The 17866-nt window shown below is 40.2% G+C and overlaps 1 protein-coding gene across 2 annotated transcripts in view; it reads left to right on the plus strand.

The window, feature by feature from the left end:
- Positions 1 to 17866, plus strand: part of CPQ (carboxypeptidase Q) — a 331562-nt gene that overhangs the window by 244667 nt on the left and 69029 nt on the right. For both annotated transcript variants that reach the window (XM_075213841.1, XM_075213840.1), the window contains exon 6: positions 13034 to 13125. In XM_075213841.1, coding sequence (XP_075069942.1) covers positions 13034 to 13125 — 92 coding nt within the window. The remainder of the gene's footprint in view (positions 1 to 13033; positions 13126 to 17866) is intronic.

Raw genomic sequence — 17866 nt, forward strand, 5'->3', positions numbered from 1 at the left:
TATGCGGTCTGTGGATTAGGTGCATCATTGAACCGACTTTTGCACTGCAATGAAGATTTCATTTTGCAGGACAAGATTATGTAAATGATATGAAGGGTAGAAAGGTCACATTTGCGGGGGTGTTTCCTGCATTGTGATTGTGTGCACAGCCTTTATCTCGACGCAAAGGTCTTTGAATTCTCCGCCACCTCTGACATCTCAGCAATGGCCCTGGCAGTAGCACCATTTCACTCATATTATAATCTGACACTGCGGGGCCCACTGGGGTTTTCTCTGGTATCCCGGTGTGCTCACTTCCAGCAATATAATAAGAAGCTTCAAACACACGAAAGTGACAAATGTAACAATGAGTTTCCTGAGGTTTTCTCACTATCATGATTAATTTAAGACATAATGAAGCAGCATTTTAGGAGAAAATCGTATATTGAAATTAATAATTGGAGTGACCCTGAATTGGTAGTAAGTTAACCTTTGATGTGACTTTTAACTGCTTACAGCCAGCGCATTTTCTGCAGTATCTGCTGTTATGTTCGTTTAGTCGCTACCAATAAACATCGTCCGATGTGATTAATGTGGTTCCAAAGCACAAACAGATTTATTAGTAGAAGATAGCAGAATTACAGCAAACCATGATGATGTATAAGAAGGTATAGCAAAATACAGTAAAGTATAAACGAATACATTACACATGCGACAGTTGGCACCAACTCAAGCTTCAAACAGAACGCTCTGGGGATCGAAGCCAGAGTTCAACAATTTATACACTGTACAGTCGTAAAAGTAATGTCATCACAGAGATATACAGCTACAGTTGTAAGGTCTTCATTCATAGATCAAAGGTTCTTACACTCTCAGGTACTCGATGTGGTATTGGTGAATTCTTCTGGTCATTGTTCTTCAAACTGCCGGGTGTCCTTTCCTCAGGCTCCCGCCACTAGACTTGTATAAACTGGTTTTTATGACCCCTGTCTATTGGTTATTTGGTGCATGAAATAGTGATATTATTGATAACTAGCGTTCGCAGTGTGCGCTCGCTTATCTGCTGATACCGGATTTCTTCTGGTGAAACGAGGAATAATATAAGACCATACATTTTTTTAGGACCTGAACCATAAATATCTGTAATGTAAATTTATCTTTGTATAAATAACCTTTAAGTTTTACTAATAAACTGATGTGAGTTGGAACTATTTACAAATGCATAGGCAAATCTAGGGGGGGTTTCCTAGTGCCTGAAAACCCCCATCCAAGCCTGGGGCACTGTATAATTGAGGTGGCTGGACCCTGCTCCCGCTTCACACGGCTCTGCTTGAAAAGGGAGAGCTGCATGCACCTAACAGTAGTGCACGCAGCATTGCCCATGTATATTATGGGGATAGGAAGAGTTGGAGAGCAGCGAAGCACTGTCTAAAATTATAGTCACGCCGCCATGCACGCTGGTCACGCCCACTGGCGGCGTGGTGTGGAAACCCCCCCTCTACAAATCCTGTGTTTGCCCCTGAAATGTAAGTGTAAATGTAAGTGTGTGTGTTGTTTTCCTGTGTGATTGTGAATGAGTTCTCTGTACAGCGCTGCGGAATTAGTGGCGCTATATAAATAGATGATGATGATTGTGTCATTAGACGTGGTGTACTAATCGCAATCGCATGATAAACCAGTATTAATTGATTTAGCCAACTTCATCTAATTATTAGACTTCCACACTGCATACCCATAAACCTAGGTGGAGATAGATTTTATGGGGGTGTTCCTAAATACCATGAACGGTTGTGCACTTTGAATTGTGTTTGGTGGACAAGTAAGGGCACTTGCACACATAGCAAAGAATTGCAGATTTTGTGGTTCTAAAATGACTCTCTTGATTCTAGGTTGTCAATACAGTTGTCTGGGCATCGTTAATGTTTATGCTTGAGGGATTGTAGTGATTGGAGTGTTGGTGGTCTCAATTATTTGTGATTTGGATCTTGAAACGAGTCTATACATATGCAAATACCGAATACAATTTTCTTTCCTCTAAACTATGCTCATGTTATTATACTACTAATATAAAGGGGAACAAACTGTCAGAGCTCTGTGTTATAGGAATGAGGCAAACTACAACATAGCATTTCTCCCGGAAGTAAATTAACTGGGAATCAGTAAATTACAACTTGAACTGTGGAACACCTTTGTTCTAATTATTCTGCTTTCTATGTGATACTGTGTAGCAGCACTCCATATATTAACATCTTGTATTTTCCACATCAGGAGCTTATTTAATTGGTTCCAAGGAAACATTTCAAATGTACTTTAAATGTTGATAGGTTAATTGGCTGCTATTAAATTGACCTTAGTCTCTCTCCGTCTGTGTGCGTGTATGTTAGGGAATTTAGACTGTAAGATCCAATGCTGCAGGGACTGATGTGAGTGAGTTCTCTGTACAGAGCTGCGGAATTAGTGGCTCTATATGAATAGGTGATGATGATGATACTGATTGTTACTCTAATAACATGTGCAGCCATATTGGTTTTACTTTACTGCAAAGGGCAGTTTTTCCCTTCCATATTCTTGACTTGTATTAAAGCTGGAATTATCTACAATCAGTTTTACAATGCAGTATTTATCAATAGTATTTCCCCATCACAAATGGTTGCATGGTATTTTCTTGCTTCCGTGTCAGTGAATTAGCAAATGAAGAAATCATTCAGACTGTAAAAATATTGGTCAACATGTACTGACATCCCTTGTCTGACTTGGATCTCTGCATGTTGTTGCCACATAGAACAAGAGCATATGTTGCGTTAATTAGCCACATGTGTTTGCACTACTTCTGCAGCTGTTCCTGTAGTTGCTGGGTTACACTCCAGTCCCAGTGTTGTCTACCAGGCCCAGTGCTTTCTGTACTGTCTGCCTTTTGCTTCTCTGTTATGTATTCAGCTGCTACGCATGATCGCAGTGTACTTCACTAATGAGCGAAACCATTTAGTAAGTTTGGAGTTTTGCAAATTTCAATGTTTTGCATATGCCAAGTCAATTCACAAAGGTTTTAAACATTATTTTTGTCCAAAAATGTTGTAAAATGACATTTTTAACAACTGATTGTATAAAAAATTCAAAACTAATAAGAAATTATACATATACAAACCTCCTAGCTGTCTGTATTTGAGAGAACTGTCCCGCAGACCAGGACATGTCTCCTGATTCCAGGATAGTTAGAAGATACGTCCCACTAATGGGTGCCCTATTAATGCTGTGTATACCAGGGGCAGGTATGTGTGACAGTGAAGGGATGTTTTTAGGGGAGGGAGCTGGGTTGCAGCCCAGCACCATAATGATAATAATGATAAGTATGCATGTTAATATTGTAAGCAACTTTTATGCTCTTAAAATTACATTTTAAATGTGCTGGTTTGTTTTTAATAATTGCTAATCATAAGTGAGAGCATTATCTGTTACATCAACCAGTTACACTTTGTAAGTAGAGTGTTGTGACAGTCTAAGAGCTTGAAGGGGTGCGTGACTGTATACACGTGATCTTCTTGGGGGGGGGGGGGGGGGGTCATGCTTTTTTTTGTCTTACCTGTTGTCCATTCAGAAGAATAAGAGTAGATGGTATAACATCCCAAAGAACTGTACTACTTACACTATCACCGACCGCTATTGTGTGTGATAATATTGCAGGATGTTGCCAGATACACTGTAGCCAGCTTAGTTGTTTGATAGGGGGAGAATTGTCTTACATAATGGTTGAAAGGACCCTCTGGTGACGTGTGCTTGAATGAACAATGGTCAGTTCTCTGACTTATTCATTGTCCTGGCCAATTCCCCATTCCCAGTGATACAATGTATTAACATGCGGAGTATTCAATGTTGGAACATGTCACCAACAAGGCATAATTTAAACATTCTCTTTTTAAAATATACCTAATTCTCCTGATAACTGTTCCTCGTGGAATACAAGCAGGACTTGGGGCCAACTAACGATATGCAAATAGTTAAGGTTCATGAACCCTTCATATATATAGGTTAAGGTTCATGAAAGGTGCTTTTTAACAACATGCTGTTTAGCCCTTGCTTTCCTCCTATTAGGTGTTATTTATGTATCCGCCATGCCAAATAACTATTCTCTCAATTTAAAATTAGAATTATTATCAGGGATTGGTACAATTTTCATCTCGCACACACTTATGCACGATCGATTGCACATGCATGTAGGCACGTTAAAATGTCCTTTGTTAAAATGCTGCTTTGTTTAGAGAATAGCAGAATAACAATAATATCCCTGGCGCAAAAAGGGGACCAAGCTACCCTTTAATAGTGTAAAATATCAGATTTAATGTATTGTTTATGAAACATGAATAAAACAACATGAGTGATCACTCCAAAGTCAAATTGTCAATGAATAAGCCCATGTGGCATAAGATGTGTGTACAACGTTAATGGACAATAGACACAAATGGAATATTGGTTGAGACAAATAAAAACCATAAAGCATTCAGTAAAAAAACTACAAATGCATAAAAGAAAGTTCTCATAAATGTACTCGTTAAAACCGATCAATAATGTGATTCAATATATATAAAATCCAATAACCACAATAGCCACAGTCCTTAAGAGGATTTACCTCTAAGGAAAAAGTTCTTGCATAAAGATGGTATAGAACGTCTGTTAATCCAAATGTAAAATAATATGATGAACCTGCGCATTTCTCCCATTTGTTGCCAAACTATCCCTGAGGAAGCCCCTAAGGGGCGAAACACGTAGGTTACATCATTTTATCTATGCCAGTTATTTTTCCATAGCTGGGTTTTACTTCGTTTTACCAATCCTGACGACTCCAGGAATTTCCTGCGGATAAATGATCCAACATTTCAGAAGCTGCTTCAGCTGGGTGTACACATTGACACATAGGGCTAGATTTACTAAGCTGCAGGTTTGAAAAAGTGGATATGTTGCCTATAGCAACCAATCAGCTTCTAGCTTTCATTTATTTAGTACCTTCTTCAAAATAACAGCTAGAATCTGATTGGTTGCTATAGGCAACATCTCCACTTTTTCAAAACCGCAGCTTAGTAAATCTAGCCCTTAGAGTTATATGAAACAACATAAAATAAATGTGCACACAATACACCAGTAAATAAATGACTTAGTAGACATTATGTACATTTGCTAATATTTCATGATCAATACACTTTCATCTTATGAACTTATGGACTTCTCCATATGTTTGATAATGGACCTAATAGGTTATAAAATTTAGCTTCAGAGTGAAAATATATAGTGTGCATATATTTATATAAGACAGTACAGTAACAGGCTAAATTACAGGTAGATAATACAGAATTGAATATTTGGACACATGTCACATCAGTAAATTAGTGAGACATTATTGAGAATATGTATTTGCACGTGTGTTAACACTTGTTGTATACATTTGCATACAGGAACACAAATATGACATATAGAGCATAAAAAAGGTTTATTATTGATTCGCTATGAAAAATCACTATTTCCATTTGCTTTATGTTTAGACAGCACAGCACGTGGGAAACAACATCATAGATTTTAATATACATGCCCACAAAGGTATCGCTGTTGGGGAAACTATCGACAGAATTGTCGGACAGATGGCCGTCAGTACGTTCACGGAAAAATTGGAACAACATCGTTCTGTTGTTCATAGTGATTTCTTAAGAAATTTTTAAAATCAAGTTAAACGAGTCGGTGTGCTTTGGTACGATAAAACATGACCATTGTAGTGTACACACTAATGCCATATCAGACCTAATGGTTGTTTATCGTGTATCGGCCCAATAATTGGGTGAAAAACCTGCAGTGTGTACCCAGCTTTAAGTGTGTGTTATGGAAGCCGTATCCTTCTGTCAAATTACAAATCTAGCTATTCAACATTTAGGGCCTAGTTTAGAGTTAGGAGAAGAACTATCTCTGTTGCGGTGGGGGGGGGGGGGGGGCAGGGGCGGGCTGGCCCGGGGGGCAGGGGGGCAGCGGCTCTCCGGGCCGCTTAGACAGACCGCTATTAGGGCCGCCCCCCGGATGCAATATCTAACACTTTCCCCGGCGGCCGCATTTGATGACATCAGATGCGGCCGCGTCAGCGCACAGGTGGCCACATCACATGACAGGGGATGCAGCCGCGTCATCAATGACGCGGCCGCATCCCCTGTCATGTGATGCGGCCGCCTGCGTGCCCCCCGGGCTTCCCTCTCCCAGCCCGCGCCTGGGGGGGGCAGTGACTACGGGAACTGGAGATGTGCGAGGGCCTGTAGTCACCACTCTCAATGCAATGGTGGTAATTCTGCTACTGCCTGCACCCACTATCATGTCAGCACATAAACAGTGAAGCCAAAACAGGCCATCACTTTCATGCGCAGGCCCCCAAACATGCTCAGAAGAGCAGAACGGGAGGATGGACTGCATCACTAGGTCCCAGTCCCAATCTTTCCATGGTGCCTGGCGGTGTGGTGTTACACTACCAGTTAGGAGAAAAACACTAAATGGAGCAAATTTGTACCTAGAAAAAGAAGGTTGTCAAATGCATTTTGTTGTGCCATGCAGGGACAATATTGCCTGTTTTTGCATTTAGCACACAAGTACTGGGCAGCTTGTATGATTTATAGTTGAGCTAGGACAGGCCCTCTTCACATACCAACTCTAAATCTGTTCACACACTTTAGTTTTGTCCACCTGCACTGCAACATGGATTTGCCAAGGCCAAAATTGCACCTTCTACCTGCATTTGTTTCTATATGTAAACTATTCCTATCCTTTGGAAATAACAAAATGGGACATTCGTGACCTGTTGTTCAAGCTATAAAATATGATTCTTTCAGGTTCCAAACCAAGTAAATTAGTTTTCGGAATCCTATCCAATGTATCTTCATAATTTGGGTGCAACAAGAGTCGGAATCATGGAAAAATAAGCAATTTTAGTGAAAAAATTCAGGTTGAAAATATAAGCTCTTTCCTGGGCAAATTGGGACATCTGGGAGCCCTACATTAGTGGATAAAGAGGTATAATGAACACAGGGGTCTTTCAGTCTTATTAGATCCATGTGCAGTGATGATTTACATCCACAACACAGCACTGGCATCTTGCTTTTGCCTTCAAAGAATGATTACCACCAATGTTTTGAAAAAATAACATATATCAACATCACGTCTCCTCACTAGTCTGGGAAAGGTAAAGATCACATTTATCTGACGTTTTTGGAATTAGCCAGATACATTTATTTGCTACATGTGTTTTCATCATCTCACAGCACATAATTCATCATGGAAGTAGTTTAGGTGTTTTTATCTGGTGAAGATAATATGTGAGGAAGCTGTCAATGTAAATAGATGATTTCATAGGATTGGAGGAAGTGGTGTGTGGGCATATTCATCCTCTAGTTTGTTTAACAAGTAAAATCTTTTCCATCCACCATACCTGACATGACGCTGTATATAATGCAAATATTGACACATCTTCATAGGCATAGAGCAGCAGTATTTAGCTCGGCAAAACATAAAGATGTATTTATATTAATGACAAAGCACACAAATATATATATATATATATATATATATATATATATATATATATATATATATATACACATATATGAAATGTAAATGTACAAATACAGGGGCCTGAATAATTAAGGAACGTAAATGCACTAACAATACATCACTGAACGCAGCAATGGCCACTTCATCTTCGAGCACAAAGGACCCTTACTACAATCTATGACTTCAGGGGCAGAACGGGGAGGGCGGTGGGCATATGCACATAGTCAGCGTTCGATTCAAGCTTTGGACATCTTTAAGGTTCATCATTTTTAGTCGTATCACTTGCACCAGCTACAGGTCTGGTGTAAGTGCCTATTACTAGTGATGAGGGCTGTGGATGCATGAGAGAACATGTGTTTTTTATGTACAGTTGACATTAATAACATCCTAATAAATGTATTTTATAGAGTGAAAAACATGGGGGGGGAAAACACTGTTTTTATTTTTTAATGTTTGGTGATTAATATATTATTAACAAGTGACATTATTTGAATTTTTTTTGTCTGTGCATTCTTTTGTGACTTTATATTCCACATATGCATTGGACGTATTTTGCAGTGTCTTGTCTGCTAGAGCAGAGAGCACCTAGACTCGTATTCATCTACAGATGAATCTGTTGATACAGATCCGCTCCTTGTTGAATGCGGACGTGTGCAAGCCCAATGTACATGCGTTTTTTAAATACACCCATTATGTTTGTTTTGCGTTTTTTGTTTAATGAAGCCGACAGTGTATGGCAGTTCACAGAATGGCAAATCAGAAGCGGAACTTGAAGATTGTATCTCTAGAACTTTGCACTTCTGTGAAATAACATACTCTATATTCACTTCTGAAACCTGATTTGTGTGAAGTTTCATCGCAACTTTGCTTATCTTTTGTATTCAGCCCGACACAAATATTTCTTAAAACCATTAAGATTCCGAACCGACTTCTGAATTTGGCACATTTCTATTATTTTTAACTATAAGCCTGAACACATTCATGTTTACTTTCAAAACGTCTTTACTTACTTTATCTTAGGAACTACCACATCTATTTGTTACATCCTGCATGTGACCTTTGTGTGAATTTCAGACATTATTCTCGCAGACTGGGCATTGCTGTCCTTCCTGATTCCCAAGCCCAATAGTTATATCATTGTAAGGTGTTTTGGCCTGATGGATGTAAGTTCATTTGTGTCATGTATAAATGTGACTTTCATAAAACTTGCCGCACTGCACATACGCACAACTTAAGACAGTATTTTCAGTGGAGCATATCTTATTCTTCCGTCCACTTGTGTTTGGATTGGCAGGTCAGGGGCATTAATGTATAAGTTCAGTGCAGTAGGTGCATAGAGAGCAAGTCAACCAGTCTCCTTAGAGATGTGTTCGATTTTCTTTGACACGTATCTTTAAGGTACACCTTTCAGGAAGTTTATTTTTTACTTGTCCCATAGGCCTTGTACAGGTTTCTGAGTTGATGATGATGACTTCTGCATTTGCTCCGAACCTATCTATATGCTACATGAATTATTATTGTGTTGTTATATAGTGTTATGAGCGTTTTGTCGCTATCCAATAACGATTGTCGAATCTCGATTTGTATTTCCAACGCACAAAGATTTATTCTCAAAAAGTAGCAGAATATATTCAAGCGAAATAATAATAAGTACAGCCGTTACTTATCGCAGGCGCTCTGGATCCAGTGTACAGTCATTCAGGTCTGAAGTCTGTGGTCAAGGTGACTGAACACTAGATGAGGAGCTGCTGCTTATATGCACACAGAGATACAGTAAACAATGCAGATGGTATAGCTTGCTTCTATTGGTCCAGGTTTCAGGAAGGTCCAGGGGGTTGTCGATCATTGGCTAGTTCAACCTAAAGAATCCAAAGGTGGGGGTCATCTCTCCAGGGGATATGCTCTGATCTTCCCGCCAAGATTCATAGTCTTAATAGTCCATAATTCCCTAACAATAATAACTTGCGTATGCACTCTGCGATCCCTTCACAGAGTGAACCGGACAGTCGCAATGTAAAGGGGATTAATATGATACCACACATGACATGATTCCTTCAACCTGTACCATATGTTCTACTGATATGCATATAACTTATAATATTACACATAAACACTACTATATTTCAACATAAATAACTATGTGTTGCAACTACCATTAATGTGTACTATTTTACAAATGTGTGTGTTGGTGCGAATGTATGTAAAAGCGTAAATACTGTTGTTGCCACGTGTTGCGGCTGCGTACGCCCTTCCACGCCATAGCGTGCCATACGCATCTTTTCAGACAAAGACAACCAAGTTTGCTCGATTTTAATTGAAATGACTTTATCCAATTTGCTGACTTTGACAATAGCACCAGTCATATTATGCAGCGTTGTACAGAGAATATGTTGACTTTCATATCAGTCCCTGCCCCATTAGACCTTACACACTTTCCTACCACACACACACACACACACACACACACACAGACTAGGGTAAGTTGTGACAGAAGCCTACTAGTATGTTTTTGGACTGTAGGAGGGAATCGGAGCACCTGGAAGGAACCCAGGCAAACACGGGGAGAACATACAATCCCCACACAGATAGAGCTCTGGTCATGACTCTAGAGCTGTCAGGCAGCAGTGCTAACCACTGTGCACAATTAGAGATACATCCAATACTAGATACAGCTGCAGAAACATTAAGTGTGGAGACACATTTTTGTGCAACTTTATGTTTGGTTTTCTTTCATACATGTAAATTAAATTGTTAACATAAAAATGTTTACTGCACATAAAATTTGCAGGAGATATTTTTTCCATTATAATAGAATAAGGAAAAGAAAAAGGATTGTACTCCTTAGGTTTTAAAAACAGCGACTCCTTTCATGCCTATAAATCCACATACTTTCAGTAGGAGTGATAATGGGTCTAAGAGAAAACAATATCCTATTATTCCAAACGTATTTCTCAATTCATTTTGCATGCAAGACTGTGTGTGTGTGTGTGCACGGAGGTCTTACTCTAAATAATATGTTCCTTGTGCACCAGACAGGTAGCAAAGCACAAAATAATCTATTGAGGAACATGTTTTCCTGTAGCAATCAGCAAAGCTGAATTAAGGTATGTCTTTATTTTCAGCCTGGGCTAGAAGCAAAGAAATATCTTTCACCAGTTATCAATTGAAGAATTTAGAAAACTTCTTAGGAACAATCCTGTCTTCTGTACGCTATTATATACAATTCTGTATTTGCAAGATTTTACTTCTTTTTATGCATAATATGACATTTCAAGGTTGCTGCTGTAAATTCTTGTTAAATAGCCATGTAATATTTGTGTTCATTACAATAGCCCATTACATAATATAGAAATAATTGTTAGATTATGCCACTATTTATATGTCTATACTCTAAAACGGTGGTAATCGTATTAACGATTACCACTGCTCCGACACCCACTTGCAATACGAAAAAAAGACGAAAGTGTTAAAAAACTATGTGACCATTTATAGACTTACCTTTACAGGGACTCCGCAGCTAAGCGATGCACCACAATGCTACCGCAAGTCATTTCTAATGGAGAGGTGTCCAGCAGTACAGTTTCTTGGAATCGCGACTTGGATTCCTTTAAATTTAAAGTGGCAATGTCTGTTAAGTGTTTAAACACTTAACCTGTGGTGGCTTGACATTGGCACTTTAAATTTAAAGGAATCCAAGTTTTTTTTTGACGGGCAAATGGGTGTCGGGTTTATCGCTTCCGAAAAACCGTACCCCACCCCTCTAAAATAGGTGGGGTACAACAGTGCAAAGTAGTTAATTCCGACAAGACTTACTCCGAGATAGAAATCGCGACTGCTGTCATTGGCGATATACAGGTAATACAGACTCCTTCAAACACTGTCATAATTTCATGAATTGTGCAATGGCCATTTACGGAAAAAATTGCTGTTTTCTCTGTTTTAATGGCTGACCGCACTTTAATAAACAGACCCCAGAGACCAGTAGCCAATCAGTTACATATTGTAAATACGTGGCTTAACAATGGGGATTTCTTGCATAAGGGTGGAATAAAATATCAAAATAGCAAATTGTTATGTTGTTCATGTATTATTAAAAGGAGACCTGTCGCTCCCACATAAATCTACTGTGGTGTTTTGAAAACACAGAATAACTTGCTTGGTGGACAAAACAATAAAAAACAGAAAGGGACTGTTTAGCTATATTGTATGTTCCCTCCACAGTGCAGAGAAGCTTAGGGAGTCTTTCTCTTTACAGTACTAGCTTGCTACTGAATCTGTGTGCTCTCTCGCACAGATAAATGGCACTGGCATTAGTTATTAAGGGTCAGCAGTTAAAGTACTGTAAAAAGACATACTTCTTAAAACAAATAGCAAACATGATACATAGGCAGGGCCGGATTAACCATAGGGCTAATTGGGCTACAGCCCAGGGGCCTATGGCATCCAGGGGGCCCTTGAAAGTGCTCAGCAGCAGTATTGATAGGTCGGGGGCGGGGGCGCCCCGGCGCGATCAGTGCTGCTAAGCACTTTCACTGCGGTCCTTCTCCGGCGCGCTGTAGTCTCCTTACTGAGGAGATCTCGTGAGTCTCACTCTCACGAGATCTCCTCAGTGAAGAGCGTACAGCGCGCCAGAGAAGGAGGTAAGTGCCGGGGGGGGGGGGGGGGGCGCTGGCAGCTCGGATCACGGGGGGGGGGGGGGGCGCGGGCAGCTCGGATCAGGGGGGGCCCTCACGGGGGAATGGAGGCCCCCTTAGCCCAGGGGCCTACATTCCCTTAATCCGGCCCTGTACATAGGGCCCTACTCTATGTAGTTTCCTCTATATTATATGACTTCTGCTAAAGCTGAAAGTGTTACTTCCCGGTCAGAGGCAGAGATTAAGTAGGATCAATGGTTTACTATAGGCACAGGCTAGAGTGGACAGTACACATAATACATGTGTTCTCTTATGTGATAGAACACGTAGGATAGATCAATATACTTGTACATACTTGCCAACTCTCCCGGAATGTCCGGCAGACTCCCGACATCTGGGTCAGTCTCCCAGACTCCCGGGAGAGCAGGCAAGTCTCCCGCATCTCGCAATTCCTTGGCCTAAATAATGCTATTCGCGGTGAATCGCATAATTTTGGCCCGCCCCCATGACAAAAACGGAATTTTTGTCGCGGGGGGTGGGGGTGGGGAATTCACTGCGCCCCGCCCTCTCCCACCCTCTAGTCACGCCCCTCTCCCAGGCTGTGAGACTCAGCTAAGCAGCCTATTAGGAACAATGTAGGTCGCCCACTATGGAACCGGCCCACCCAGCCCGTGGCTGTAACTATTTACATTGAATGTATTCAAAGATGACAACTTGGAGGTAAATGAAATTTTATGTAACAAGTATAAAGATTGTTTTGTAGGGTGTTACGTGATCTATTATCGAGAATGTTGTTACAAAGTCACATAGGTGATTTTATTTATAAATACAGTATTCATTTTATTTCTCAGGTCTACGTCCTAAAAGAACAATTCGTCTGGTACTGTGGACAGGGGAAGAACAAGGAGGAGTTGGTGCCGAGCAGTATTACCAGAGACACAAAGTAAGAAATCATTTTTATACTTTTATTGAAGTTTAGCTGTTGGTAAAATGCAGCCGATGAATTCACTGGGTACTACTGGTGTTGTTGTCATAACCTGAAGTCTTAATAATGATACGTCTACCATAAAATCTACGTCTATCTCAGTTCAAAACAGAGCAAAACACTGCTGTACTTAAAGCCCAAACTCTAAAATTATCTTCAGGACAAAAAGGGCTCTGATCTCACCCCAAAAACTGAGGTTTAAAATCTGGATCTTGACTCGTTCATGGAAAATAAGCTAAAGAAGCTCCCAAAAATTTGGGTAAAATGTGTCTTAAAAGGAACCAGTGAGAATGCTAAACTGTGCCAACGGTATGACTCCAACATCTTCATTCTTGTATCATATTATATATCATATCTTCATATAGGGATAGAGACACGGTAATCACACTTTACAGATGGTTAACGTACATTCAGATTAGCGGCTTCACGGCTCAGTGTTCTGTTTGTTGTATGAACATGACAACAGGAGATGCAAACTTATACTGAACAGTGAGGGGACATTGCTGACCCCATAAGACATTAATGTAATTATGTGAACTGTACTAGAATAGAATGTTGGCATCTGATTGCCTTCTGAGAGTTACCATACATTTCAGGGGTGTTGAATGCACTGGAGGTGCCCTAGGTGTCTCCCCCACGCAATGTGGCACCTCCATCCCGTCAGACACAAGCCCCCAGCTGATTCAGCCCTTTACCATCAGTCTGTGAGAGTGGGGCTGGGCTGTGGCATCATAGCCCGGTGCCACTATTCCAGTCCGTCATGGACATTGAGGAGCAGCAGCCGACAGTTAAACAGGTAAAAGCTGCCGACTGCTTCTCCTACATGTTAGCTGCCGGAGCGCTGAGAGCGCTGGCCCTGCCTTTTTCTAATCATACTAGCAGAATCACTTGGTGTTGCGCGGGTCTGATTTGTAATGTGTAGCAGTTTTTATATATTAGCAAATTATTTGATAAAGAGACCAAAAATGCTATTTAGAAAATAAGATCTGTTGCTTTGTCGCGTTGTCGTTATGTTGTGCTGTTACGAGGTGTCCTCCCAGCAGTCAAACAATTGTTTACAACCAAAGAATGATGTTTTCAATATTTGTCGCTTTGTCGCTATGTGGTCTAATAGGTTGCTTTTGCCATACTAAATAACTCTGTAAAATTTGGCAGCTTTACCTTGAAAGCTGTGTAAGATATTTGCCAACGAACAAACAAAGAAACAACTTCTTTTTTTTATATTTATAGAGATATAGAGAGATTATACACACAATGGTATTCCTGCAGGGGCAAGTACAGGATTTTAATGTTGAGTTCTTTCTGCCTTAGGCAAATGAGAACGATTAGGCCATATTGGCTTAGCACTAAATCCAAATTCCATATGGTCATTCATGTGGTCAACTGGACAATGCTGCAATAATGAGATATACAAACAGCATTCATTATTGATTATAGTTAACTTAAATCCATAGTTCTTATAACTATACAACACAGTTACTCTTTCAGTTTTCATTTAACTTCTTAATGAATACAATACACTGCAGGATATGTGTAGTCTTTGTTAATGCTGCATTGTTATCTAACCTCTTTTACTAGCATAAACTGGTCTTTTCTTATAAAATATCTATCTCTATCTATTTATCATCATCATCAACATTTATTTATATAGCGCCAGCAAATTCCGTAGCGCTTTACAATTGGGAACAAACATTAATAAGACAATACTGGGTAATACATACAGACAGAGAGGTAGGAGAATCCTGCTCGAAAGCTTACAATCTATAGGACAATGGGAGTTAGAAACACAAGGGCATGTGCTACATCATATTGCACAATGGACCAGCCAGACTGCAAAGGTAAAAGTACTGAGTGGGCTGTGTGTGTTGCAATGTTGGTCAGAAGGTTGTTGTCTTGCGTTAGCAGTGTAGAGGATGGCAATAGGGTAACCCAGGGAAATTAAGATGATGGTTGAGGAATATCATAACCTTGTCTGAAGAGGTGGGTTTTCAGAGAACGCTTGAAGGTTTGAAGACTAGAGGAAAGTCTCACTGTGCGTGGGAGGGAATTCCACAAAGTAGGTGCAGCCCGGAAAAAATCCTATAACCGAGAATGGGAGGATGTGATGAGAGTGGAGGAGAGACGTAGATCTTGTGCAGAACGGAGGTGTCGAGTAGGGAGATATTTCGAGACAAGTGAGGAAATGTATGTCGGTGCAATTTTGTTGATGGCCTTGTATGTTAGTGAAATAATTTTATATTGGATTCGTTGAAATACAGGCAGCCAATGTAGAGACTGACAGAGTGGCTCAGCAGAGGAATAACGGTTTGTCTATCTATCTATCTATCTATCTATCTATCTATCTATCTATCTATCTATCTATCCTTGCAACACAGTGACCCCTTACAATAATTGAATCATGTTACAATACACAGTATGCATACTTTAAAATATCCCCTTATACATAAAATATATAGCACCAACACTGAAAACAGAGCTTTGTCAAATGTATCCAAAGTTCATTTTAATGTCTCGAGCATATGAAAGACTCCCACTTTAATCCAAGTTATAAAATAATTAGTTTATGTTAATAACAAGGTGGCAATGGACTGATCTCTGCTTAACATATTGAGAATTTATGGTAAACTCACATTAGGAACAAATTAATTTCAATGCAATATAGATCCCCAGGGCAATCCATTAAACTGCACTGCAAAAATCTATTCATAAAATAACTCATCGTGATGAAGAATATTAATGATATCTGTAAGATATCTAAACGGATAGTATAGTATACTACGTTATTCCCAGCATTTATAGGAATACCTGGAAGAGGAATATTATAGTTATTAAAATTGAAAGACAATTTCCAGGGACATTTTTCTATTCCACCAGGACACTTATACATGTCAGACACATTGTACACTATACAAATAGGTTCCTGCTCTGTAATCTCCAGTGTTGTATGGCCCCTGTACATTTTCAGTTATTAATAGTTATTTATATGATCACAATGTAACAAGATAAGTAGCGCTGCAGAGGTGTCCATATAACCTGAATGTCAGGTGTGTACTGATACAGTTCCTGACTTGCCCTGCAGAGTCTTGTATGCCGTGTGCAAGTCCTTTATGCCCTACTTATCCCTTGGCAGGCTGGATTCATCATTTTACTTTAATGTTCTGCATTTGGGGCTGTTTTCAGGAGAACCTCTACATTCATAACATTACAATGATAGCACCCCATTATCTGACGCAGCTTACTTAATAGTTCTGCAGGGTCTGGGATTGTACTTAAGACATTAATTTCAAAGGGAGGGGTATAATTATAACCTAGCATTGCCTCAGAGGTAGCAGCACCCTGCCCTCTACAGTTTGCCCCATCTGTCCCTCATTATCTGGGTGTCTATCTCACTAGGTTTCTGCCTGTGTCAGTAAGGAGTTAAAGGGACCCTTTGCTGCTGGAGTGAAACTATCAGACTGAATCAGTCAAGTGTTAAAGAAATTCAGAGGGGCTTCTCTGGGAGTGTGTAGGGGGGTCCTGAAGCAATAGCTGCCCCCCTTCCTGCATCAACAGCCACCATCACCCCTCGATTATAGGGCGGTGAGGTGCAGGACAGTCGGTGCAAAACAACTAAATCATGATGTAATTGTTTAACATGTAAATCCTGCTCAGGATGTTAATCATTTTACTTTCTTTTTTTGTTTTAAAAGATTTATTTATGGGTGGTCAAAAACATTGAAACAGACTAAAACCTCAATAACGTAAAGAGATAACGGAGACAGCAGTGACGTCCAGAGATATAACAGCTTCTGCAGCATGAGGGAGCAGATTTAGCTCATTGCAGAGGCCACAGAGTTTTGGAATCAAGGTAGCAGGAAAGAAACAGAACCAGAGAAGAGGAGCAATGGTGGAGCAGAGGGTGAAAGAGGGACGAGGGGGGAAGAGGAGAGAAAAAAAGATAGAGAGGAGAGGAGGCGTGACTAGAACCCCTAGAGAAAGAGAGGAGGGATAGGGGGGTGAGGTATTGGTATTGGACCAAGGTAGTGTCCATGTTATGGAAAGGAGGAGCGGAAATGGAAAAAAGATAACTATGGGTCCCATACTTGTATGAAAGATTTAGTAGAGTTGTTGATGAATTCCATGCAGTGGACATACCAACCTCTGGTAATGACGGTAGAGAGGGAGGGCAGGGAAAAATTTTTTCCAGTCTGCTGCAGTTTGGCCAGTGGCGGCTGAGATAATGTCATGGGCTAGTTTGTTCTGGTGTCTCATGGATGATGGTAAGCCAAGGGGCAGTAAAAAGAATTTTGGCTCGAGTGGGACATTGATTTGGATAAGGTTTTTGACATCTATTCAGCTATCCTGTTTATGTACAACAACACTCCTCTGCATAAGCAGTATAATCATGCATTTTCTCCTTTGTTTCCTCTGTGTAATAACTTTCAGATTAATATCTATAACAGGATACCCCAAACTTATGTTGACCAATTAACCAATCAGTCACTGGGGATGCAGCCAAGTTATTTTAAGCACTACACAATTGACAGTTTTGTCCGCACTGCACCCATATTAGGTAGGGTGGTGGAAGTTATCTACCCAATGTGCTGGACATCCATGTTCTCGTCCTTGGGCCTACACACAATATGCAAGTTAAATGCAAAGTTTCTCCTGTTACTTGGGAGCTTTGTCTCTATAACCACACTACCTCTCTTAGGGGTCT

This window comes from Mixophyes fleayi, chromosome 5 (genome assembly GCF_038048845.1).
Source record: "Mixophyes fleayi isolate aMixFle1 chromosome 5, aMixFle1.hap1, whole genome shotgun sequence".
NCBI lineage: Eukaryota > Metazoa > Chordata > Amphibia > Anura > Limnodynastidae > Mixophyes > Mixophyes fleayi.